We start from the raw sequence: 26,793 nt of genomic DNA on the forward strand, positions 1-26,793 counted from the left end.
TCTATTTCCCTCCCACATGCAGTATTTTTTGCCTTTTTTGTTTAAGAGAATGGTATTTAGTTCATAAACCTTACAGACAGAAACCACCAGAGAGTCTGAAAAATGTGGATAAGTCTCCAAGAGTTCTGATCCCTAGCCACAAATCTGGACTATTTTTGAAAGCACACCTACCTTTGTGCTGTTCTTTGCCTCAAGCAAAAGCTCCAAAACCTCAGCCCCTGACCCTGTGATGAGGCAGCCAAGGCATGAATCAGACCCCACCAGTCCCTCCCCCCATGCTGGACCCCAGTCAATTCACATATTTTCTCAGGAAGGGGTGCCTGCTTTCCTTTTAGTGTAGATGGACTGTGATCTGCTTCTGTAAGCAATAAATGTCTCCAACTCCCTACAAAGCAGCTCTCCTCCTCACTGCTGCCTCAGCCACCTCTTTTCACCATGAGGTGCTCTTGGCTGCCACAGTGTCCCTGCTGCAGAGTGTGCTCAGAGCCTGGGAAATGGGGCAGTGGGACCGCTCACCCCAGCGGGTGTGAAACACAAAGACACTGAGTGAGCCATAACCATCAGCAGCTGATTTCTCACATATTCATATTTTCATCAAGAAAGAATAAAAGGGCAGCTGAATGAGGGGCTGCTTCATCTAGGGAGTGTAGCTCACTGTTGGAAATAGTCCCAGGCTGTAGCTTTGTGATTAGATTTGAGGCCAGATGGATTAAAGGGAAAAAAACAGCACTGGCTCTTGGGTTTTTAAATAAACCTCTTCTTGAGCTAGGTAAGGGAAATTCAACCTCACACAATAATTTCCTAATACTTTGGACAAATAAAAAAAGTTAAGTTTTAACAAAGGCTAATGAACTAAGCTGCCATTTTAAAGTACAAAGAGAACTGAAGTGCAGGAAGAGGAAAGGTTTGCTGTGTGCTCAGGGGATAAGGAACATGACTCCCTGACACTTGACCTTTGCTATGGTTGTAAAGACACTGCTGTCCTTCTGTTTCCCAGATTTTTTTTAATGAAATGCTAAGATTTTATTTTGAAGTAGGTTGGCACAAAAGGCCATCAGAAGACACCCCACATAATTTTTTTTTTACAAATAACTAATCTAATTAAAGAGACACAGTATTTTCAAGCATTATTTGGGGAGATGTGACAGTTACTAGATGGCACTAAAACCAGCCTCAAAATAATATAATATTCTATATATACATTAGTGTGCAACTTCATCTCATTGATCCAAAACGAATTCAGGATCATATTTTGTCTGCAAATGCTGATGGAGTTCTAAGACTAGCATGATCTGTCTTTGAGATAAGCAAGCAGATATGGACAATGATTTAATTCAGAGGTCATCACAGCAAGAGTCATGCATGTGAGAAGGGCACACAGATATACACAGATGACAAGACAGTTCACAAAGAATGAGGAATCAAATCTGAGCCCTATGTTTGTAATACTTCCCCCTGCTGCCATCTTCCTCTTGTTTTGTATTGGTGGTGTTAGTGCAGAAAATTGTACTCCCTGATCCCCTTCTCAAATAATACTGAAATGTCTTCCTTCCTCTTCTAACAAGGCAGCAACTAGCAAAAATTTTGGTAATCCATGAAACAACTGATCTCAATTTAATAAATGAATCCAGGATTTAGTCTATCAATCTCCAGTTGATGAACAGAAATATGACAGAAAAGAGAGTATGTAAGTATTTCTCAGGATATTTGTTAGTAATCTCGTGGTGACTCTTACTAGTATGGTTTGGTTTTAGAATCATGTGCTGTTTTTAAATCAAGAGCTCCTTGATACCATGATGGTGTTTCAGGAACTGAAGATCTTTATAAGGATTCAGTTATGGAATTTCTCTTACATTAGCAGAAGAGACATAGCTAGTCTGTGGAGGGTTACTGCTCTTTGAACCCATCCCCCATGAAAGAACTGAGCCTAAAGCAATAAAAGTTAAGAAATGCAGACAAGCATTGTTATTCCAGACTCATCTTCCTCAGTGAAAAAGCCGGGTTTCTTCAGAGTCCTTAATATTTGGGGTTAAAGAAGTCAATGGCTTCTACAGACTGGCACAGCAAAAGCAAATTAAATACAATTTGGTTCATATGACATACCAAACGAAGTATTCACAATCTAGCTATACAGAGTTATCAAGGGTTCAGAATTTTTGGTTTCTTTCCCATCCCAAGGGATGTAGTCTAGTTTTTGCACAGAAGTCTCCTATCATTGGAACACATACTATAAAATACAATGTTGGTTCAACATTGATGAGACAATATTATCTTGCACAGATGTTTTATTTTTTAGAATGGGAAGCAATTCACATTTTTGCTTATCAGAGCTCTGGAAAGGACTGTTCAATCAACATTTTATACCACTTTGTCTTTCAAAGAGTCTTTGAAATTGCTAAAACTGGTATCTGAGTGCACAGTTGTCAAGTGGAATTGTAAAGTGAGAGAGTCACTGCCTAAATGACTATATGTAATAAAGATTGGGGTGAATTGAAGAACAAAACAGCGGTCAGCGGAAGTGTGTCTAGCTTCTGCTTGAACCCAAGCATATTCACAAAAAGGAGAAACATTCTATTCTAGCAGATTGCTTTCAAGTAAGCCAAACTGCACTGACTCATTGGACCATGTCCTGAGCACTTCCAGGCACAAAAGCGGGAAAATATTCCATTATACAAGACTATTCTTTTACACAGCAGTTTCCAGTAATAGCTGTTGTGGGTTACAATACTGCAGTTACTGGGGTCACCACACCTTGTTCCCTTACCTGCTACAATTTAATTTTGTGGCTGAATCATGTTGGAAAGACAGGATACAGAGATGCAGGTGCTGGAGTTACAACTATACCTTATAGCACTGATAGGGATGCCTGCAGACTGCTGGCTGCACGGCTGCTCCCACTGTCCTATCCCCTTCTCCCAGGTGATGAGAAAGGCATCCATAGCACAAGCTGAATGCTGGAATCCTTACTCATAAGCTGGATAGGCACATGGCCATGTGACAAAGCCAGTGTCTCTGTCAGTAAGTGACAGATGATGATCTGGCCTTTCACAGTAAATTAAGTTCCCACCCTCCATCTCCCCCTTCATGGTTGCACATGCAGCTGTCAGATGTAATATTGTCATTTCAGGGACATGTCAGTCATATGATAAGGTAGTGAGTGAGGAGTATTGGGAACAGCAGTGCCAGGAAATGGCTGCTGGTCAGATGAACCACAATATTCTGGTGGGCTGGGCATGACTGCCCAGGGAATCTCCGTTTTTGCTGTATGCAAGGTTGCTTTCCCAATGAATATTTTCCATTTCTCATTTAAGTGAGTGCACATTTACACATGCACACACAAACCACTACATAATTCAGGTTTAAAGGGACCTCTGGAGGCCCAAGATCCCACTCAATGCAGCACCCACTTGGATCAGGTCCTCTGACTGAGTGCCCCTCACCAAGTACTGGTATCACCACAGGCAGAGCAGAGAGGCTGCTGTTTGCAATGCACCACGAAAAGGAAAACAAGGCACTGTATGTGCTGGTTGTGAGAGTTTTATAAGTGCTTTATATGAGGTGAGGCCTGTGCAAGTGGGAAATGCCATAAATTCTCAGTCTGTAATGACACTGCAATAGGGAAAAAATCTGAAGACCATTTTGCAGCTGCTTTGAATAATGACAGACTTTTCACTATATTGTCTGAAACTGAAAAATTACAACTTATTTCTTCAAAGCTTTAAGTAATCCTCTCCCCATCCAGGAAGGGAAGAGTTGGAACAGTACCAGAGAGTGGCTTGGGAGCAAAGCTTCAGTACCAGGACTTTAGCTCTTTCTCTCTTCCATGTGGTTGATAGTTTCCAGGTCTAGTTTGGTTTCTGTCAATTAGGAGGACACACTGCAATTCCAGACAAACAGGAATCCTGAACGTGAGCTAACAGCTCCAACAGAAAGGCTAGTTAGGAGCATAATAGGTTTGCCAATAAATGTGTGTGGTTTACTACCTGCCGGGCACAGACCTCCCTGTGGGAGCAGCACTACCAGGAAGCAGGGAACTGCCTGGATTTGCATTCAGTGCATGACAAAGGTGAAGAGGAGGCATATAAGCACACCAATAGCCTTCAGACTTCTCCAGCAGCAGCCCCTACGCAAAGAGCTCCAACCACATGGAAATCTTCTTTGTCAACAGTTTTAACTCAACCTTTAACACACTTAACAGCTCTCCAGGAGGGATGCTAAAGCAAGACGGGCTCTTACTGGCTTCATAATTGGTGCTTGCTCAGAAAGGTTTAGATGCACACTAATAATTAGGAACAGATCAATGTGGCTTAATTAGGGAAAGTGCTGTCTTGCTGACTGCTAAGTTTCTTGGTGTCATTACATCAGTAGTATCCTAGTGACAGATGGACCTTAGAAAAAGTTCAGGTGACAAGAAAAGGAATTAAATATTTTGTCTTCTCTAGCAATCTGGATACATCTAGGGTTAATGGCAGATATACATACATCCTATAGACAGGATGAGTCACTGGAAAATTCACCAGATGCAGAGGCTCTGCATCTCATTTAAACCATTCAGCACAGGTGGGAAATTCATTCCGAATACCATCTCAACCTGTCAGAAATTCCTCTCTTAAAGATGTGATCAACTCCCATATCCTGCACTTAAACTTCAGTTCTGACAGTACAGCCATGGAAATTTAAGTAAATTTGACATTTCCATAAGCTGGGATGTTTGTAATGTTAGAACTATTAATATACCTGAATAAGTTGCAAATTAAAAGTGAATTATCTTACCTGCAGTGTCGCCGCTGCTCTTGCTGGACCCAATTTTCATCATCTTCTCACTAAATAATAACAAGAAAAATTGTAATTTTAGTTTACTAACTATTACAACTGTAGTGAAGTTTATATTCAACAAATTTAATGGCCTTAAAACATATATATTTTTTAATTTAAATCACCAGTAATTTGTCAGTCATCAGTAATTTTTTTTAAATCACCTTTTAGTAGAAGTTAAGCAATGAATGGAGTATAAGCAGTAGAAAGCACAGAGATGTAGCTACATTAATTCTTTTTACCACAAAGAAGAGTAATGCAGTTAATATCCATCTATCATTTGGCATATTCTTCCTCTCTGCCTAGCATTCTCATGGAGATGATAAAGAAACTTAAAAATGATTGAGCATTCAGGATTTTTTTTACTATTACATTCAAATAGATTTTTGTTGATTGATTACTAAAATCATTACAGATGAATTCTGTTTTTACCTAGAAGAATCTTTGCTATTACTTGTATTTGGCCCTTTTAAAAGCGCAGACTGAACAAGACCAGTTAAACTGGCAATCTGTTTCTCCATGGCTTGTATCCTCTCTCTGTAAGACAAGAGAACCGTTTGTTAAAGCCAGATATATTTGCTTTCAGACTTGTTTTTTTAGGTGAATGATAACCACAGGATTGGAAAGACACTACAGAGTTTGTGCAAAGGCCCTTGGGTACAGTTTGCATATACCTTATTGCAGCAGCTTACCACATCTCAGTTTGGACAGCTTTTGTGTTGTAACAGACAATTTAAAAAAAAATCTGCTTAGTTAAAAAGAACAAAACAAACAATCAAGTAATAAACTTCTAACAACCTCACAAGACAGGCACCTGAAACAATTTGTTAATGCCACTTGGAACTAGTGAGAAAGTCTTTTTCAGCATTACATGCATTTTCTCTTTTACCTACACTGGGCCAATCATTTTGTCTGTACTTAAGGTTTCAGGATTAAAGACTTTACACTTCTTCTTACTATTTTTACTTTTCCCAGATCCAGAATTTTTGTCTGGGAAGCATTTAATCTGCCCAAGCAGACGACTTTCCAGCCCAAATCCTTTCCACCTGACATCACAACTGTCTGCTTTGAAAAGGACAGAAATGTGACAGAGAGGCACAAAATGCAGACTGTACAGCAATGTTATAATAAAACAGATTTTCTTTCGTGCACATATCCTGAGAAATTCCCAAAAAGCAGAAGAAAAGAGATGCAGAACTACAGTAAGTATAATCAGTGTTTTCCATAGGAACCAAAGGTCACTAAACAAGAACAAATTTTTTTTTGGATGTGGAGGCTAACATTTGTGTTTATCTGTTTGCATAAATCCATATATTATTCAGGTACCAGGGGACTTCCTCAGTCGGCTCCAAAACAGCCTTTTGCTCACACAGGTGCCTACTTGCACATGCCAGTATGTCAATGACACACCACAACACAGACACACATCAGTATGGGACCTTCTGAAAAGGCATCCCTCTACTACAGCAGTTAAGTGTGTGGGGAGACTTGCAGGAGGAAATTCTAACAGCAGGCTGTGGCTCTGGAAGATGACTGGGAAGAAAACTCTTCAAAAAGCAAGTGGTCAAGACCAGCAGCAGGGACTGATGAGAGAAGATGGGACACACAAACTCAGACACAGACTCAGCATGCTGCACTGCATGGCCCATCCATCACCACGCCAGCATTCTGTGCACATGGGAGCAGCCAAACTCTGGCCACCCCAGCTGCAGTTGAAGTTTGGTGGCCAAAGCAATAGCATCAATCAATAAGAGTCATATAAAGTCAAATGTAGGTACCAATAACAGCCAAAAGCAAGCTGACATGATAAAAAGCAAGTAACCAGCCCTGCTTGCAGTCAGACAGATTGTCCAGGCTAATTATTTCATTCACATTCAGGGAATGAATGAGGTTTCCTGGGATAGCACACAGATACCAGAGCCAGCAGAAACTCACAGACACCCAGAGGTTGAGAAAACAGGACAGCAAAACAAGCAATGAGATGCTAACAGACACAAGCAGGGAAGAAGAGAGCGCTCAGTCAGTCCCCAGCCGGCAGATGTGTTCTTACTGCGATTTAATGCAGTGCACTCATCTCACTTTTCTGTCTTCATGTTGAAAGGTATTTTGAAGGGTGATGAGAAGACTAGTGAATCTGACTTAATTCATTTCAAACCAAGAAATACGTTACGGAATTTCCACTATTACAAGTTTTAAAATAAGAAACTGGTGCAGGCTACAGTAACATTTGGAAAAAAACAAGTACTAAAACCCAGGGATAAATATACTCTAACAAACTTTAATGCAGCATTTTTGACACTTAATAATGAAAACATTTTTTTCCCAGATAATCATCACAAAACCTTCCTGGAACTAAGCTCAACTGGAAGTCTATCTGTTTTACCAATCCATAAATATGATGGTTTTTTTCATCCCACATTAGATAATCTGGAAACAATTTTCTGCTTCAAAAGATATTATGGCAACACAAAGCTGATCTTGTCCTTTGCCATGAAATCTAGGAAAGTATGTTGTTAAGAGGGAGAGGGATGTTCCAAGATAGGAGATGATGAAAAACGAATGAAATACTGGAATCAATTGCACAGAACACATTATTTTTCATATGGTAAAAGCATTAAGAATGTGAAGAATCTACATGTGCTCTGGAGTTACTCTCTTAGAAACCAGGCAGATTTTTCCTGCAATAATTCCACTGTAACACCCAGACTTGTTATGGCCATTAGCATCAAACATTTCAAAAACAGGTGTCTGAAAGGTGCCTTTTAGGCATTAAATAAAACAACCTGATCTTTGGAGGTGGTTGGACTGAAGGTGGTGGGAGGCAGCTCGTTCCAGCATGGGCAGGGAGGTCTGCAGATGGCCTGGTGGTGGGGCTGTAACCTGGACAGATGTGGCTGGAGGGCTGGTGGCCCAGTTCTGTCACCACAAAGCCCCAGAGGAGCACGGACAGGACTTGCAGTGAACCCCTTTGCCTCCAACTTCCTTGTGAAGGGCTGGAGCAGGACTCTGCTCCAGGAAGGAGAAAAAAATGCTTTCCTCAGGCTGTGCAAGCGTCTATCAGGGATACCAGCATTGCCATGACAAAAATTTTAATTTTTGGTTCTCAGCACTGTGTTTTCTACTCCTCACTGTGCTCACTGCTGTGGAGAGGGGAGATGGGACCAGCCTGTCCCAGCAGCTCTGCCTGCACAGGGCAGGCCAGAGTCCCATGGATGGGGCAGGCAGGGTCCCCAGGCGTGGGACAGGCTCCAGTGACACAGGGCAGGCCGGGACGAGGAGCACTAGGACAGAGGGCAGACAGAGAACAAAATGGGGCCTCTGCTTGCTGCCACCAGAAGGGTGGTAGGCCAAGAAGAGCCAACCCGTCTCTGCTCCCAGATTAATTTCCCAGATAAAGCTGCATCTCTCCACCACCCAGGAAGAGCAGGGAGGGTCCCTTTTACAGCAGTTGGGAAAGAAATGGCTATTTTATCAGCCTGAGCACAGAAAGGCATTGTTTCACATTGTTTTCCTGTGAATGCTGGGAGAGGCAGAGGTGGCAGCACACTGCGGGAGCAAAGGAGAGGACAAGGTCAGAAGCAACGCCCAGCAGAACTCTGTCAGACTTGGCTTTGGCTTCTCACAGACCCCGGCCAGGAAGGCAGGGACAGGCCACTTGCCAGCCCTCTTCTCCCCAGCGGCCTGACCCACAGCTCTGGCTCTGGGGATGTCCAGGAACTGGGGCCCTACCTTAGCATCTCACTCCTCAATTTCAGGAGAACCAAAGCAAGCCCTTGCTTCTCTGGGGGCCGTGCACTGATATGTCAGATTTCAGATTTCTTCCTTACAGCTTCACTGATCTTTCATGTTACTCCTTCTATTGCAGTTAACTGGAAGTAATTCCAAGAAGGGGTACAGCATATTGCTGGATTGGTATCCACTTGTCACAGCAATGCTATTTAAGTGTGACATGATACTTGCATGTTACTGCCCTTTCCTGGGGACATCTTTAATATTCACATCACTGAGAAGATACTTTGTACACATGCAGGATAAAACTGGTCTGTGTAACTGTTCATTCACGTTCCTGTCCAACCCCAGGCACTGCAGCACATCACCCACAACAGATGTACTCAAACACCAAATCTGCACCATGAACTACCTGGCACGCCTTTCTGGAGAAAAAATTTTCTGTGACTTCCTCTTTTATAATTAAGCTCCAAATGAAGCAATGAAAAGGGGGTCAGAGACAGAGAAATACACACTTCTTTCTATATTACTCTATGATAGAAACATTTCATAACAATTTTTTTTTACCTCACTGGGAAAAGAAAGGAAACAGGAGTAGGCTGTTTTTCCCAATTACTTTCCCAGAATCAAGTGAAGGTATCTTAGACTTTACTGCAAATTCCCTCAAAACAGATGAGTAGGTTTCTTGAAAGGGTGGGAACCAAAGATCAGCAGAATTCTTCTGTATTCGGCTTTCTTCCCACAGAAGGATTCACACAGGTGAATATGTCGTTCCTCTAAGGAGAAGATTTAACTCAAATCTTCTACATCTTGAAGCTAAAGGGGAAAGGAAGCTCTGAAGCACACCAGCTATTACACTATTTGACAACTCTTATCCCAGAGCCTGCATCTCATCTTCCTACAAACAGTTCCCTAACACAAGGAAGAGAAAATACAGTTTACCTTTCCTCCATCCTGTATTGGTCATTTGACTTCATTTTTAATGCCTGGTTATCCAACACCTTTCACAGAGGAATATGCAGTTCTGGCCCTGTGAAAAGTGTCTGAGACAGTGTACTGGTAAAGCCCCCCTTATAAAATGCTCAGTGCATCACTGATGGAGTCTCTCACTGTTTATGACTTTACAAAGTAAGGTCACTTTCCTAATGCATAGAGAGTCCATCTGTACTTCAACATATCTAACAATAAAGTGGTTTTGTTGGGGGGAACAATATCTAACAATCTACACACAGCCATTACACTTTAGTCTTGAACTGCAAGCCATGAGCCAATAATGTGATCAGATTTTTTTGCTCAATCCAACTGTCATCTTTTCTCACTAGTATGGCATAAAAAGAAGAGGACAAAAGTTGTGTTCAGGCAGAAGAGAACCATAGTACACCCCAAAAATGCTTTTGGAGGAAAAGTATTCTATAGAGTTATCTTGCTGTTTCAGAGTAGAAGCATTCATTATATATATATTTAGCACTATCAAATAATCTAGAATTTTGCAACATGTGTTGTAAATGCAAAGATTTTAAGTTAGACAGCATTTAATTTAATGCACTTTTGGATAAACAGCTTCTTTTCCATTTTATCAACATTTAAACATCTGCTTTGCCTGCAGTAACTTCCAGAAATGTCCCACAAGCTACACAAATGAGCCATCCAAAAATATGACAGCAAGCCTCTGTTTAAACAACTCATGCACACAAAAATTTACTCATTCTTCCAGCAGACCTCAGATTTAAGAGATGATCACCCTTTGAAGGTGAACTGCTGTAACCTGTTATAACTTCTAATATTTTTCTGCATATGAAGACTAACATTTTTTATTTCTTTAAATCTCCGTGAGTTTGTTTCTTCTCACTGTTGTAAAAGAGCTTTATATGGGACTCTTCTGGTAAATGAATTAACTGTGAGAATTTAGTCAATCCTTTATACCGCTACAGAAGTAGTTATCTTGTAAAGGTAAAACAGTTACAAGAAAGCATTACATGAAGCAATTAAATCTCTCTCAACTCTGCCTTGAATAGCTGGCTTGATGAAACTGGCTTCTATGGTGTCAAATTAAAATGGGAAACTCCAACAGAAGAGCTCAGAAATCCCAGTTTTCATCTCTTGTAGATCCAAATCTGCTGCAGTTAATGTTCCAAAGGTAATGGAACCATTTTCTTCAACAAAACCAGGATATCTGTTTTAAGTACCCAACATTTTCTGATAAAGTACAGAGATATCCCAGTTCAGCCTTGGACTGCAAAATTGAAGAATTGAGATGGGAAGAGAGATTCACTTTTACTTCTGACATTGTCACTATCCCTTTCAATATTTCCCCTGATTTATACTTAAATTTGCATTGTCCTGAGGTTGTGACAGTGCTGCTTCGAGGAAATTTCCATAAAGTCATGACACAAGAGATGTTTTCTTTGCTCTCAGCACACTCCACTAGGGATTAAAGCAACAACAGTGCTGAGATGATGGGTTTGGTGCCTGCAGGGTCCTCAACCTGCTCCTGAATCAATCAGGATGGGGAGTCTCTCATGCCACAGTGCAGAGATGAAAAAGACCTCTCTCCTGAGTAGCTCCAAGGCTAAGAGCTCCTCTGTCTGCCCAGAGCTGACACCTCTGCAGGCAGGCTGACTGAACACACTGCCCTGTGCTTGCTGTGGCCTGGCTCTCAGGCACTTGGCATCAGCAAGTGGATAACATACACAACAGAGCAGCCTTCACCTCATTTTACCATGCCTAGAAGAGAATGAATTCAGCCCCACCTCTAAAATCACAAAAATACTCTTTCTCACAGAAGCAAGCCCATACTGTTTATGGGTGTAAACTCTAAGTCCTACACAACAAGGTAGGAGATACCATTCTGCCATTATCATCCTTCAGGTATCCATAACAACCTTGTAACAACACAATCCCTGATGAAACAGGAAAAGAGCACCTCAACACGGATAACCCCTTGTTTAGTTTAGTATGGTTTAAACAGTGTTTGCTTTCAAAGTTCATGAGATTATTATAAAGCTAAATTAAAGCTTAGACAATTTTGTGTTTGTAGAACTCAAACCCAATTCTTAATATTGCATGCAATTTGCATGAATTCCTTTTGATATTTACAATTACTTTTAGAAAGTCACACTTCCTCAAGGTTAAAAAAAGCCACAACCCATAAAGACAACTTTCAAAATTATTCTTTCAGTGCCATGTGACTAATACACACTATGCTGAATTTTAAGGTCATGTATTTATTTGGAAGTGCAATTATGCAAATGCTCTTTTCTTCATTGTTAAAATATTCTGGGACCAGGATTAAAACACCTGGTGCAAAACTCCCTTTTAAGGAGCTGCAGAAATATCTGTGTAGTTTCTCTTTATCCATTCACAAACAAACACTCTTGTGCATATCTGTGCAGCTGAGTGAACAGCTGAGATGCCCAGAAGACAGAAAATTGTACAAACATAAAAGTTTTTTGTGTCCTTCCTTATTTTCAATTCCTATAATGAACTTTGTAGAATTTTCAATCTGTAAATGGATTAAAATTGGCAAATTTCCTTCAAATAATTTCCTAGATGTAATAATGGTGGCTTGAAATGAAATTTCAGATACCTGTAACTTTCTCTCGGAAGCAGATACATAAAAATCCAATTTCACTGACTTTACATTGTAATATGCCCTATCTCATACTCTTATGTCATAACTACCAAGCTATAAGCCTGTAATTTTTGTGGGTGGCTGTTTTTCTTTATATTCTTCCATTTTTTCCCCACCAGTGGACCTCATGACCCACTTTTTTTTTTCTGGCCAAGCATGGTAAGCAGCAACTAACTACTGAGTAAGCTGCTTAGATAGAGGGAAAGCCTAGGGTCTATATGAAGCTCTGTATCTTCCCAGTGGTTAAGGCAATCAGCAGTTACCTTTGGCCTCTGTGAGCTCAGCATTTTCCAGCTATTCATCTTCACTTCCCTAAAGAGCTCTATAAAAGTTAACAGCACAAACAATATGCTAGAGATTAACGCAGCTCATATAAACACACAGCAACCGCCTGGCAGTGCAATGATTTTTCTCTCCCAGGGCAGGGTGTAAGGCAGGAGAAGCCTTCACAGACCTTTGTGTAAATTTGGTCCTTAAAAAGACAGGAGAGATCATTGTCATCATTGCCATCACACTGAAGTTAACAACAGTCAGGTCACCAACTACTTGTGATGCTGGAAAAATTATTGGGAACAGTATTCATGTTTTGATCTCTTCCCTGGGACAGACTTGCTTTTCTCAGCAGTTCCCCCTCAAGGAAGATTATTGTAAACAACTGTCCTATTTTTATGCAAATTCATGTTTTACAGGAGATAAGACAGTAATGATAAATTCTTCCCATTTCCTAACACTAGATGAGAAAAACTTCACTCCATAAAGAACCAAAATTGTAATATCAAAGTGTCATTCTTAACGGGGGTGAAATATATTCCCTTATTAGCAGGAACAGAACATCATTTGTTCTTGTAACATGATCTGGCTGTCTGCAAAGAAAAATCCCAGTTAATCATTTTATTTTATTATATTTTTTCCAAAGACTGAAATTTACACAAATGAAAATAACTAGGGATTCATCATGGGTTGACAATACTTTCAAATTAATAATGGATGGTGTCACATCTCCCCTAAATTACTAACTACCTTGACAGACAGCTAATAAACACTGCAGCCCGGTGCAGCAGCCTCCTACACATTACATTGTCCCCTGAGTCTTAAATGACAAAGGATGTGCAGATTAGGAACATTTCTCATTTGCATAAATTATGCCCCAGCTCTGCCTTACCTTGTCTCCTTGTCCTTAGGCATCGTGGGTGACCCATAGCCAAAAGCCTGCTTGTCCCCAGGAGAGGGCATTGCCTCGGCCATGCCCACAGCACTCCGCGCTTTCGCATCCACAAACACGGGCGCTCCCGGCTCCTTTTTGAAGGACTGGCGGCTGGGGGAAGACCTGTCAGGCTGGATGGTGTGGGCGGGAATGTGAGGGCCATGGTGAGGATGAATATCGATCATTCTCATGTCAGCCACCCTGTGGGGTGAGGCTGGAGGTGTTTTAGAGCCAAGAGTGGGCAAATGGCTCTCCGGGTACTTCCGTGACTTTTGTCTGTACAAGGACTGCTCCAGCATTTCAGGCTGCATGGAGGGGCTGCAGTAAGTGCTTGATGACCTGATGGCACTGCGATGGTAGGTGACAATGTGATCGGGGACATCGAGCGGGTGTCCGGGGTGAGGTGCAGCCACACTCATCCTCGCCTCGTGAAACAAGTAGGGGTCACCATACAGGCTTTCATTTCTCATCAGGGTAAGGTTTTTGTTACTCATGTCCTCATCTGGCTTCACGTCCCGTCTCTCCAGAATGGCGCTCGGGCTGGGCGATATGGAGCGCGAGGCTGGCACGCTGGACAGCCGGTCCCTGGGGATGGTGGCATTGCCTGGCACGCCCACGGGTCGGCCCCCACCATAGGGAATCCTGGATGGAGAGGGAGGCATGGAGTGGGGAACTGGGGTGGAGGGTGGAGAGCTGGGCATCGCATGCAGAGGGTGTGTGGCAGATCCAGGGCGGGAACCACTTGGGCCATCACGTCCCGTATAAGCAATTTCCCTCTGCATCTGGAAAGTAAAGGACAAACACCTCAGATACAAAATCACTGAATGAACAAAACATGATGTGGGTTGTCTACAGAAAATTAGGAAATAAAAACAAACCCTCGAGACAAAATAATTTTACATCTGCATAAATAAAACACTTTGGGTCCTCAGTGCCTAACAAAAACAACAACTATAAATAGCAAAAAAATGGGCTGTATGTTAAAGGAATATGAGAGGTTTAAAAATGCTTTTACTTATGCAAATACCATCTCACCCTAATCTGATATTCACAGCTACTGAAGCTGAAATCAGGGGTTGTGGTGCCAGGTGTTCCACGTACATGTAGCCAGTGAGAGACTTACACAGTTTATTGATCAGACACATACTAGAGTTCACTGATTCCAAGGCAGGATAAAAATGCTGATGCTCTGGCATCAGAAACATACCTGAAGTTCTTAGACAAAAAAAAGAAATTTTACAACTAATTAGCCATTTTCTTCAGTGCAGGATTTAAGCTTTTGCTAATGACTTGATGTGGTCTTTATTACGTAGAAGATACACAAAGCACAGTAGAAAAACACACACATTCATTGACTATAACACAGTCAACTTATAAGAAAACAGTCTGATCATATGTAACATGTGCCATTGCAAAGATAAGACTGATTCAGAGGGTTTGTGAAGCACATGCTCAGAAAGCCATCAAATAATTTATCATAGTTTTGCAAGCAGCAGCAGTAAGGAATGAGCAAGCAAGGAAAAGAAAAGGGAAACTTCCAAAACAAATGTATTAGTGCTTTGTGGAGAGAGGCTTGGCAAAAATCTGCAATGGACACGTGTGCTTTTAAGAGTGTAGAACCTCATGTGCCCAGCCATGACCTATCTGGATGGCTGAACGCTGTCAATGACAGACAGGAGAAATTCTCCCTCTAGAAAGCATCATGTACCTGCTCTGGTGCCCTTGGGGTAAGGTGCATGAAGAGGGATATGAAAAAGTCAGCTGAGGACTAACTACATAAGAAAAAAAATATAATTTCTAAAATTCATGCTGACAATTTCATCTTCCCTCTCCAGCACCTCCAAGGGATTGTAGAAAACTGTGTATCACCAAGCCTGACTCCACATTCCTAAAGTTACAGAGCACAAAATATTGTGGATATTGCTGATCTGAAATCTACACAATTTTTCTCCCCTCTCACTCCTTGCTTGACAGTGTGACTGGATTCATTGTAGTTACAGTGATCCATGGCAGATGAAGCAAGAAATTATTCCTGCCCCACCACAGGTTTTTCCACTCGTAAGGGAATTGCAGTGTCAGTACATAAACAATAGCTGTTCTTATCACAGCAGGTTCTGCACTCAGGAATTAGAAATGATGTTCCTCAAGGCCAGAGATCAACAGTCTTGAGTATCAGGTATTAGCAAGAAGAAAGGAGATAACCTGATTGTGGCCACAGCAATAATAATTAAGTGTAACAGAACAAAGGTGTGTACTGGGATGGGTCATAAATGAGCCAGACAAAAATTATTAAGTCAAACAGGAACATGGCATAATTTTTTCATTTACACAGAGAATAAGTCTAGTCTGGAATTTTAAATAAGATATGATTAAAATATAACTAAACAGTATTAATGACTTTATAAGAGGGAATTCAATACAGTTTTCTATTGGCGTGAAGAACCACTGCAACATACTAAGCTATATTGTGCATACTGACTCTGGCCTGGGCCAGCAGAACAAAATGACTCCTACTAACTTGAGCAGCTTTGGGATCATGTCTTCAGGGACAGGCAAATACAGATGTTTTACACCAAGACAAGAACCCAGATAAAGAAAATCCTCCTAGATTTCTACTGTACAAGCTACACAATATCCTGTTTAGTTGCTTCACATAAAGCTACAACAAATGGAACAGTATCTGTCAAAGAAAACACAGCCACTAGGATATGCTGGGTTGCAGTGAGAGGAAAATTCCAATGTTACAGAATTTTGTTATGGAAAGGAGAAAATTTCCATGGGAAGATTTGAAAGCAAGGGGTTTAATTTCCCCTAACTTCTGGACTTCATATTCCTGTATATGTTCATTCATTACTCATAAGTCAAAGCAATCTGTCAAAGAAAAATTCCTATTTTCCACCATAACACCATTTAGATGCAGTACTTTAAGATGGAAAATAATTTGAATATGGGACTGAGCTATTGCTCAAAATCTTGTGTCTGAGTACTGTTGTATGTAACATTATTTACTTTTGCTTTAAAGTAGTGCTTGGAGTACAGAGCCTCAATCAAGACTCCCTTGGGCTGGGCAGGGCACAAACACCTGGGCACCCAACCCCTTTCTGAGAAGTTCACCTGCTATTTTAAGCCAGGACTCAGGCCCTGGGTAGAGTGTACCAATGGGGAGACTGCTGGAGCCAGAGAGTCCAGGCTGCCCAGGAAAGATTCACTGGGGCATGTGGGCTGGGCAGGGACCTGAGCTGATCACCAGGAGCCAGGCAGCTTTACCCAGTGGATTACAGTGTCTTCTGCCACATGGTTGGTATGTCTTCTCTTTCCACTTTTCTCTCTCCTCCAGACTCTTTGCTAATAGTAAGTTTAAAAATGTGAAGGATGGTCTTTTCTTGCTTCTCATCTGTACCTCTTTGGTGTGCCTAGACTACCACACCAAAGAGTTACAGACGAGAAGCAAGAAAAAACCATCCTTTATATTTCTCTTTTAACCACTCTCTCATATATAGCCCACTTTCTGTGCTGTTTTAAATCTTCTCTCCTCCACCAAAAAACCCCCATGTTGCTCAATGAAACCCCATACTCTTTTACATAGGCTGTCTTGAGCCACATGTTCCTGGACTTTGCATGACTCAGGGACAGAGAAAGAGGATACTGGGTTTATCTGAGCCTGTAAATACTGGGTGCTGTCCCACTCGGTTGCTTTGAGGGCAAAAGGATATTTTTTAGTGCAAGCACAGGATCATGTGCTTTTCAACTGCAGCCATGTCATATGTTTACCTGAGGGTGGGGATTCCTTTAGCACATAGCTCTTCCTTGTTCCTACTGCCTATAGACCTTACATCCTTGAAATGGAAACTTGTCTTACCAATCCTTAGGTTAAAATATGGTAAACAACTAGCAGCCATTTCTGTATAAAACATCTGAGGGAAAATCACATCACTGAGAATCTTTCCCTTTCTGTAGTAAAAAAGATCATATCATGTTTAAACATCTGCTGTGGAGGTTTTTGGTCAGTCGAACAAGACTTAAGTCTAAAAGATACAGATTTTGCTATTTTTTTTTTTAAAACTGAGTCTCTATATGCTCAAGAGTCAATGTTCTATAAAACCAGTTATGTTCTTTATTTCAAAGCCTGTTGGCACCCTGAGTAACTTGCTATCTTTTGAAAATGTCTATATGCACAAAGTCAGCAAACCAGCAAACCATCCACCCAGGTGGGCAGAAGGAGCCTCGCTCCTGGTGGCTGCACAGAGGACAAGCAGAGCCGGTGACTCTGCAGCCAGGGCTCTCAGAGCTGTGCCTGCACGCACCAGGGCAGTGCCACCAGGGCAGTGCCAGCCACCAGGACAGTGCTGGCCAGCACCCAGCACCACGCCTGCTGCTGAGTCACGGGCACGGCACCAACGCTCCCGCTCGCTCTGCAGCCGGATACCAGACACACAGCCTTTATCTGACTCAAGCCTTTATCTGCTACGATCTCAACGTGAAACTCGGGCAAAGGGAAAAGTAGGCCAAGTTTCTGACCTGGCAGCCCTTCCCTCTGCTCTCCTAGGCCTCCTCTACATCACCAGAGAACACAGCAACTGGCTTTGCCCCAAGATTTTCAGACTGCCAAAAACCTACACCGAGCATGTTCCCAAGGTGAAGGTTATCCATGCACCCTCTTGGAGACACTGGGGAGTTCCCAACAGACTTCATTAATCACCTCTCAGCCATGTGAAGCTATTATTTTTCTTACTCTCCCTCTGACACCCTGTACTTCCCTGAGGAAAGCGCTCCTATGCTCTGCAAGCTGGCTCACCCAACAGTAAACACAGGACACCTGCAAAGAATTTTATTGAGACCTTGCAGTCTATGATGAAAAAGCTACATAAATACTAACTACTGATACAATACTGATAATTTAAACTGTAAAGAGATCTTTTATGAAAATTGCTCAACAGAAAAAACCCCTCTAAAACGAAGGCAATCCTTTACTTTTCCAATCCTTTACTTTTCTACTTGAGGAAAGACTTAATTAAAGAACCTTCAATCCAACAACAATAGAATCCATCAGATTGTTCTCTCTTCATAAAATAAATTGACAACTTCACTGTACTAGTTGTCCAAACCTCTCAGCTTCACCATTAGTTGCACTATATGATTACAATTCTGTCATGACTGATCTTTCATTCCAGTTGGATTTGGAAAGCTGAAAGCACAAATCCACTTTTGAAAAAAATTTTTTTCAAATTTTTTATTATTTGAAAATATTCTTAATATTTCTAAAATAAGATAATTTACAATAAGAAAAAATACACTTGAAAACTGCAGAATTGGTACATAGTTAAATGAGAATTTTAAGTATCTGTACCAAAACTGTCTGAAGCCAAATCAGACAATAGTGAGAGGCTGTCACACCTGTCTCTTCTTGCTTTCTCATAGAATGCCTTCTAGCACCTATAAACTTCCCCATTCTATTGGGCCATTACAGAAAAAAAATCATGCTGGTTGCAGTTGTGGGTTCCTTCAGCTAACCAATGTCATATTTGAAAACTTCAAACACATTTGCATAATTTGTAGCTGCTTCTGATCAGAAGCTTTTCAATGATATGTACTTTCAGCAGACAACTCTAATACAAGAGAGCTGAAACATTTCAGAAAAGTATCAGTAAAGACGAAAGCTGAAAAAAAACCACCCAGCAGACTTCAGTCAACGGTGATGTTATTTCTTACCAGACATCCTTGAGGTGCTCTAGAGCTTTGGCTTTCCAGATTCATAGACCTGGGTCAACTTGGTCATAGTCTGATCTGGGGTAGGGACCCCAACTCTTCCATGTTCTCTTCAGCAAGGTGGGTGCTTGATATTTGGGGTTACCAAGCAGTGAGATGTGCTGGGGTTTCAATGGCCATCACTCCCTGGCAGTGCTTCCAGACTAGAAGTTTACTTGGCAATTTTGGCTAAGAATGGACCTTCTGATGCCCAGTAAAATGATTTCAGACCATGAAACCACTGACCTTGCCTATGTTGGAAGCTGGCCTCAGTTAAATCCGGCCCCACAGTACAAGGTTCTAGGAGCTGCCAGGGTTCACAATTGTTTTTCATTATGGGAACCACACGCTGGTAAAACAAAACTGATTTCAAACGCTCAAACTTCCAGTGAATGGGGAAGTCCAAGACCCAGCTAGATGTTCTTAACATGTTTCATACATATCTATTATTTTTTCCTGGCTAGTTTTCCAGAAAAGGAGTTGCAGAGCTCCCCAAGAAATCTCAACATTTATAATTATCTTCCCAGTATTAGCATGCACCTAGGTTTCAGTTCTTTCAGTCCTTTTGTATAGTTTGGTACATGCCCAGCTGTAAAAACCTCTGTATTATGGTGAAAGGAGACTTGAGATAAAAACTCAGAACATCTATGAAACAGGAACTTTCTCTTTCTAGGGTCTGATTACTACTGTGGTGGATATGTCAAGAGAATAACTGGGTCTTTCTTCTTCCATTTATGCTCTTAATTCTATGTTTTTTTCTTTGCATTGATGAACAGCAACACAATCAGTCAATATAAGATGTTTCTTAGGATGAGTCTATGATGATTAGTGATGGTGAAATCATCCAGTCCTCTAGTTTCTATGTTCATAGATTACTTTTTATTTTGGCCAGGGTCAGCTAGCTAGAAGTCGACATGAACAAAATTGGAGAAGCAGAAGGTGATGCTCATTGTCTTAGAAGGTGGAATTTAGAGGACATTTTAGAGGAAAGGAGGCATTCTGACTGAAACATAATTAGGTGTTGTCGCCATACTACCCAATATCACTGTGACATCCAGTCCCCATATTTTTCTCCCAGTTGTGCAGATGTGCATAGAGGTTATGGCAAAAGCACTATTTGATACTCAAAAGCAGAATTTCTAGGATACCATGCTGTGGTTACCAATACATTGACCTGAAGCTCAGACACACCATCCTTTCCCTTGCCATACCATAGAGCATCAAACACATTCTTAACATTATTTTCCCTTATTTTATACATATATGTTTAATATACACTTGTGTATGAATCCAGTCCCTACAGTGATCCAAATGTTTTACCTCAAGGTATTTTACATGTCTCAGTATGTCCTTTTATATCCCTGACTACGTATAAGCTTAATTCATACCATATCCTAAAGCTCCCATGGGGAAAACAAAGAATACCTAGTTCACTTTTTACTGAACGTAAAACAGATCCATAAAATTCTAAGCTAACCACAAAACAAATGTAATGGTAACATCAAAAATAATGTTTGAGTGCTTCACCTTTGCATGCTGAAGATGGATCATGCAAACAAGCAGAGAGGAGAGGTTGCAGACCAAATCCTACACAGTCTACTCTTTTGGACATAACTTCTTCAGCTATCCAGATGCTATCCTGAGTATTTGTTTTGACAATTTAAAATATTACCACCCTTACTACACTCTTAGACAACATGGTTGCCTACGGAGCAATAAAACAATCTTTGATAAGATCTTTGCTTTGAAGTAATTAAAGTCACTTACTGTTTCTTAAGGAAATCCCCTGAATGGCTACAGCAGTGAGATGAACATTTGGTTCCACTTCTTCTAATAAAGCACTTTTTGTTTTCAGTCTTGAATATTAATCCTCGGTTTATAGTATAATATTTTGTATATCCATGTCTTCTGCAAAAAGGTTTTGAAACAGGGAAAATGTTCCTTTTTCCCTCTGCTCACACCAGGCCATCTTGCTTTATTCGGTCATCTAAGTAATGCTGTTTGAATAGACTAAAGTACTTTTCCACGTGACAAGCCTGCAATTTCTCCTCCCCTTCAAAATTAGTCACTAAATAACCTCCTTGGCATGTCACCCAGTCACAAACTGTGCAACACTGTGATTCAGCCACTCAATCATTTTTTAATGTGTGCCTATAAGATGCATAGAAAGAAACTAACATAATGGAGCGAACCACAAAAGAGACTCACAGAGGGGAAAGCCATAAATAAAATAGTGAGTAACCTCTGTTTCAGTAACACAGTGCATTTCAAAGGCAACACTATGAGACCTATACATATTCATTCCCCAACAGGTGAAGACCTCCAACTATTTAGCAAAACCAGTAACAGAATTCTAGAAAAAAAAAATCAGCAAAATAAGCCTGAGAAGCTTTTTACCTCCTCAGATTGGTAGTGCCACTGTAGAGGAAGCACCAGCTCCTCCCATGGAGGAGCTGTCTACTCATTAACCAGGCACCTGAGCCACCTGGACAACCTGAACTTTGGGGTCCCCATAAATCAATCCCATTGTTATCTCTGCAGCAAACCACATAAGCCATTATGTTTGGTTTGATTTGTTGAGTGGGGTTTTTTTTTTGGTTGTTTGTTGGTTTTTTTTTTTTTTTTTTTTTTTTTTTTTAAGAAGAAGCAATAGAAAAGGTAAATACATTTTCAAAAATTTGAACAAAAAGGATGCTTCACTCCCTTCTATGCCCTCACACAAAAATACTATAGAATATGGAAATTGTCTCCTTAAAAAGACAGCATTTGCAGCCTAAAAGAGATGACACTTACATGTCATAAAGGCAAATCTCATGACACAAACCCTTCCCAGTCCTGCAGTTATCTTCTGCTTTGGGGGGTTGGTTCTTTTGCTCTTGGTTTGGATTTTTGAGTGATTTTGCTATTGTGCAAGTAAAAAATTGTCTGTATCATCATAAATGGCATTCAAAGGAATAAAAATACAACTTAAGCATATGATCATGAGCTAATACTGCTGTACAGAATCAGCCCTAATGGGACATTACAGGAGCAGCATTTCTGTTTCACAGTACTGCTCTAAGTCTCAGCCACTAGTGAAGGAGGCATCATTCATTCCTGCTATGATATAGCAATTTGACACTAAGCACTTAAGTAACAGGAGAAAGATCAGAGCAGAACTGGTAGCCAAAACTAAAAATCCAGGTGTTCTACCCCTTACTACCCCCAGTCCAGCATCAGAGAAGTCTTCCAGTTTTCTAGACAGCTGCTGTGAATTCTGATTTGTAATGTATGCCATAAATTTGTATGCCATTATTGATCTTGACTAGAACTTTACAGAATTTATATGCAGTGTAATATAAACAGTTTTTTCAGAAATGTAAAAAATCATATTGTCTTAAATGCCTACTTTTCAGTTTCCATGTAAAATATTTTAAAAACATTATTTTTATTAAATATTTGCACTTGCACTATAATAAAATATTATTATGGCACAGAAACAATGTTAAACCTATTTATTTTTATTTCAAATTTTATCAGTCAAGGATTGTTTCTTGCAGTGTAGGGGTAAAGCAGTATTTACCATTCAGGCATCTGGTTTATATTTGGCAGGTTTAACTAACCAGTCAAGCATCCCCTTTTAATGAATGGGTGTATATACTTGACCTAGTTAGAAAGATGCTTAGGTTGGCAGACCAACCAGATTCAGAAACATCAAGAGTAAAAAAACAAGCAAATTATCCTAGAACACTTCATTGCCACATGTGCTTTTCAGCAGTTGCAGAGAATATTCTTCTATCCATGTTCTTCCTTACAGGCTAACAAACCTGAAGTGAGAAATTATTATGCTAACATGCAGGATAAAAAAGATGACTGTACTTTGCTAAGTTTCCCTGCAATGAATTGCAAGCTGGTAGGCTGCACATTTTCAGTAATTGGACTCTAGCATGACAAAGTATATCCCAGAACATCAGACAGGGATATAACCAGCTCTCCATGCACATGACATGATATTCATGTATGTCTGATGTATACAAAAAGCTTTTCATTATATGAATTAATCTGCTTTTAATTTTATAATATATCAGGCACAACATCATAAGTATTGCAGCTATATCATTACCAAGGTTGTTATTTAATTTGTAGGTTCTAACAATGCATACAAACAATTCAAGCATCACTTTCCATTTCAATTACTTTATCAGAGCCCTCAAGCATTATCTAGCTTGCCACGTATTATCCCATGTACAATTACTTGCCATGTATTTGCTTATAAAGTACTGCACAGAAAAAGAACTTCTTTTCAGTTCAAGCCCCTGCGTAAGCGAAGGGCATGCCCCTAAGAGGCACAACACCCTGTGCTTCACTGAGACCAAGCCTGGAAGTTCAGGTTAATTTCAGACTTTAAAACCAATGTTAATGTCTATATTAATGATAGGCTCAAGTCACCACAGACCTGTAATGCCAGTCACCCACCTTTCTTCTACATCATCAACAGTGTTGGTCTGGTGAACCTTTCCATCAATTTGCTCATCACATCAATTTATTTTTTGCTTGTTTCCCTCATTTTGAAGCAGAAAAAAATGTTAGAGGCGAAACATCAGTAGAACACACAACTATAAAGCCAGAAAATATTCTGAAGTCTCCTGTGGGGTATACACATGTGGCATAGACATAACTTATTGCTTGACTGTTAATCAAAGTTCTTTCTGCTCCTGATAACAGCTCTTTTTGTTCCTATTCCTTTAATATTACTTTAATGAATGGAAAAAATCAAGTAGTTAATGCCTCATGGTGCTGTAAACAACTGTTTCCTTGACAGAAAACATGGAAGCACTTCTGGTGATTGCTGGTCACTAACTCAAGACCTGGTTTTGTTCTCAGCACTCCAGAACAAAGTGTGTGATGGAGTCAATGGGGTTTTGCTTAAATTCAACAAGTTCAGTCCAGCAGAACCCAAATGGAAAGACACTTTTCTGAGGACAGCTTTTAGAGCTGAATTACAAAGAAAGCATATTTTTTCCTGTATTTGGAGGTTTGGGGTTAAAATTTTGGGAGTGGATTTGGGTTTTGAGATTTGGGTTTTTTTCTGCCAAGGAAGGTCTCACGCCACCTCACCAGTCCTATCGCCCACCCAGCTTCTAATTTTGATCCAAGACACCAACAGTTTGAGATGACAAAGACCAATCTGTGGAATGGTCTGCAGGTTCTCCCAGCTCTGCTGGCTCTGATACACAAGACTCATGAATGCAGCTGGGGAACTGCCATCAGCATCTTCCTCCTCTCTGCTTAGGGTGGCACCATGACAAAGTCAATTTCTTCTACAAAAGGAGAGTGATGCTTAGCTTTGCCTCCAAACACTCAGCAGAGAAGAAAAAAATGTTCTTACCTCATCCTGATCCCAGTGTCAGTTGCTTCCTTGTGGCAAAAATGAGGGAGCAGAACACAGCCCCCAAGTTGCTGTTCTTCACAAAGTCACCCAGGTGACACACACTGGCATCCAGCCACGCTGTGCTGCTGCCACTGCACCCTACTCTGCTCTCCATGACCCTGAAAAACTCTTTCAAATTGGCCTTGACTTTTTCACATCAGCTCTCCAGCCCACTGCCCATGTTTGTACCTACAAGGATGTGTGCATTGTTTCCTTGAAGACTGAAAATCCTACAGAAGCTCTTTGAATTTGAGAGGCAAGCTAAACAAACAGGGAGGGAACAGAACAGTTCTGGCTGCCTAACACATACTGTATTTGAGATTATGTGCAGACCACATTATCTTCTCCTAAACATGCATATTGTTTGTACTCCCTCTGTTTACTGGTTCCAAAGGCATGCAGTGAAACAGATATGCCTTGGAGTAAACACAAGTACCATAAAATTCTCTTATACTTATTTCAAACTCCCTAGTTCTTACAACACACATGCAAACAAACAAACAAACAAAAAGCCCTCTTATGCCCCAGAGCACATTACTACTGGCTAGAATGCATCACTATAAAGGGGACAACAACTTCACTGCTGGCAAAGCAGCACTCTCACTAGAACAGCTGGAGCTTGCAGTGTGGACCAGCCTGTGCACAAAGCCTTTGAACCAGCCCACAGATAGCATCTGAGCTCCCAAGAGAACAGGGTTGTCTTGTAACCTGTGTATTAACATTATGTATACACACATACATATATGTTTTGCATAAAAGCAGTAAATTTTTGGCCTATCCTTTGGTGATGGCAGATCAGAAAAATCAGTATAATCTGAAATTTTTGATTTTTAGGGATTAAAAAAGTTAAAGGCAAACAAAAGTGGGAAGTCATCTGCTGGAAACTCTATAAGCCTCTCAAAAATTTTTTTAAGTTTACTAGAGCAAATATAGCCAACTCTCACTGGAGTTGCATGAAGAAGGTTCTGCAAAACTGAACTATTACGTCAGGTCTGCAGTCTGTCTCTCTACCCTTTAATTCAAACCTCATGCTTTCCCCTTGTTTCTGTCCTGATTTAGGCAAGGACATTTTCCTAGCTATAGGAAAGTATCACAGCATGTATCGCAGACATATATGCATTAAGCACCTCTCAAAAAGTCAAGAAGCAATATTAATTGCTCTGGATTGAGGATTTGTCTCACCTAATGTTTCATTAAAAGAAAGTCAGACAGACATCCTCCAGAGTCAGCTCATTCCCCTAGAGCTGGGTGGGACAAAGCTGCCCTTTTGCATTCCCAACCTCTCACCACTGGCTGCAGTGGGCGGCAATTTTTACACTGATCTTATAAGGATTAGATTTTAAAAAAATTCTTTATAGTGAGCCTGCCCATATGTCTTTTCATTTAGCTCACTTTCTGTTCTGTTTCTCATCCTACTTTTTTCCTTCTTTTTTTCCCCCTTCTTTATAAGAAAGCTGAGATCCTATAATCCCAAGGACACCGATGGCTTCATTCCATCTGCTGCTTGCTGGTCCATGCAAGGGACATTGCTGTGATCTGCCTTGGAGATTCAAACTTGACCTATGGTTCCTGTTTTATTGAATTAAAAATTAAGCATCTCTCTCCTGAAGCTGACAATAAACATTATTTATTTCTCAGCAGAGCAATGTGGAAGAACATTCATTTTCCTCTTCCTATGTCCTACCATTAGTACACTTATTTATGCCCAAACTTTCTAACTTTAAATGCAGATAACTGAGTTTGTGGCATGAAATGTTCCCTTCTTAGTTCATAGGTAATGCAGAAATATTAATAAAAATAAGCAAGTCATATGTTGCAGATATTTTACTAACACTTAACTCTTGACTTGGACTAATGACTTTAAAGATCTTTTCCAACCTAAATGCCTCTGTGATTCCTGAAACAGGGAAGAGAGACAGGAGGTAAAGAAGTATTATGTGGAAAGGTAATAGGGAATTCTCAGTGTAGAAAGACAAAAGAAAGGAAAAAAGACAAAACAAAAAGGGAATGAGGCAGTGCAAAGAATAGTAAATAGGAGTTTGTGAAAGATGAAAGAGAGTAATATTGGAGATGGAGTGCTGAAAAATTAATAGGGAAATAAGAAAGGGACAATAAATAAAAAAGGAAACAAAAAAAGACAATTAAGATGGGAAGAGAGGAATTGATGAGAAAAAGAGGAGTTAAAGAGATTTGCATATGAAGAAAAAGTCAACAAAAAATTAAATGAAAGAAAGACAAAAACAGAATAAGTAGAAAAAC

General features: G+C 40.5%; 1 protein-coding gene across 6 annotated transcripts in view; it reads right to left on the reverse strand.

Moving 5' to 3' along the window:
• KIAA1217 (KIAA1217 ortholog) overlaps positions 1–26,793 on the reverse strand; it is a 230,281-nt gene that overhangs the window by 36,204 nt on the left and 167,284 nt on the right. For 4 of the 6 annotated variants that reach the window (XM_036404068.2, XM_036404087.2, XM_036404103.2 and 1 more), the window contains exons 6-8: positions 13,338–14,161; positions 5,248–5,352; positions 4,774–4,823 (exon numbers count right to left, since the gene is read on the reverse strand). In XM_036404068.2, the coding sequence (XP_036259961.1) occupies positions 4,774–4,823; positions 5,248–5,352; positions 13,338–14,161 (979 nt within the window). The remainder of the gene's footprint in view (positions 1–4,773; positions 4,824–5,247; positions 5,353–13,337; positions 14,162–26,793) is intronic. The other 2 variants (XM_036404095.2, XM_036404113.2) reach the window with 1 other exon arrangement.

This window comes from Molothrus ater, chromosome 1, assembly GCF_012460135.2.
Source record: "Molothrus ater isolate BHLD 08-10-18 breed brown headed cowbird chromosome 1, BPBGC_Mater_1.1, whole genome shotgun sequence".
NCBI lineage: Eukaryota > Metazoa > Chordata > Aves > Passeriformes > Icteridae > Molothrus > Molothrus ater.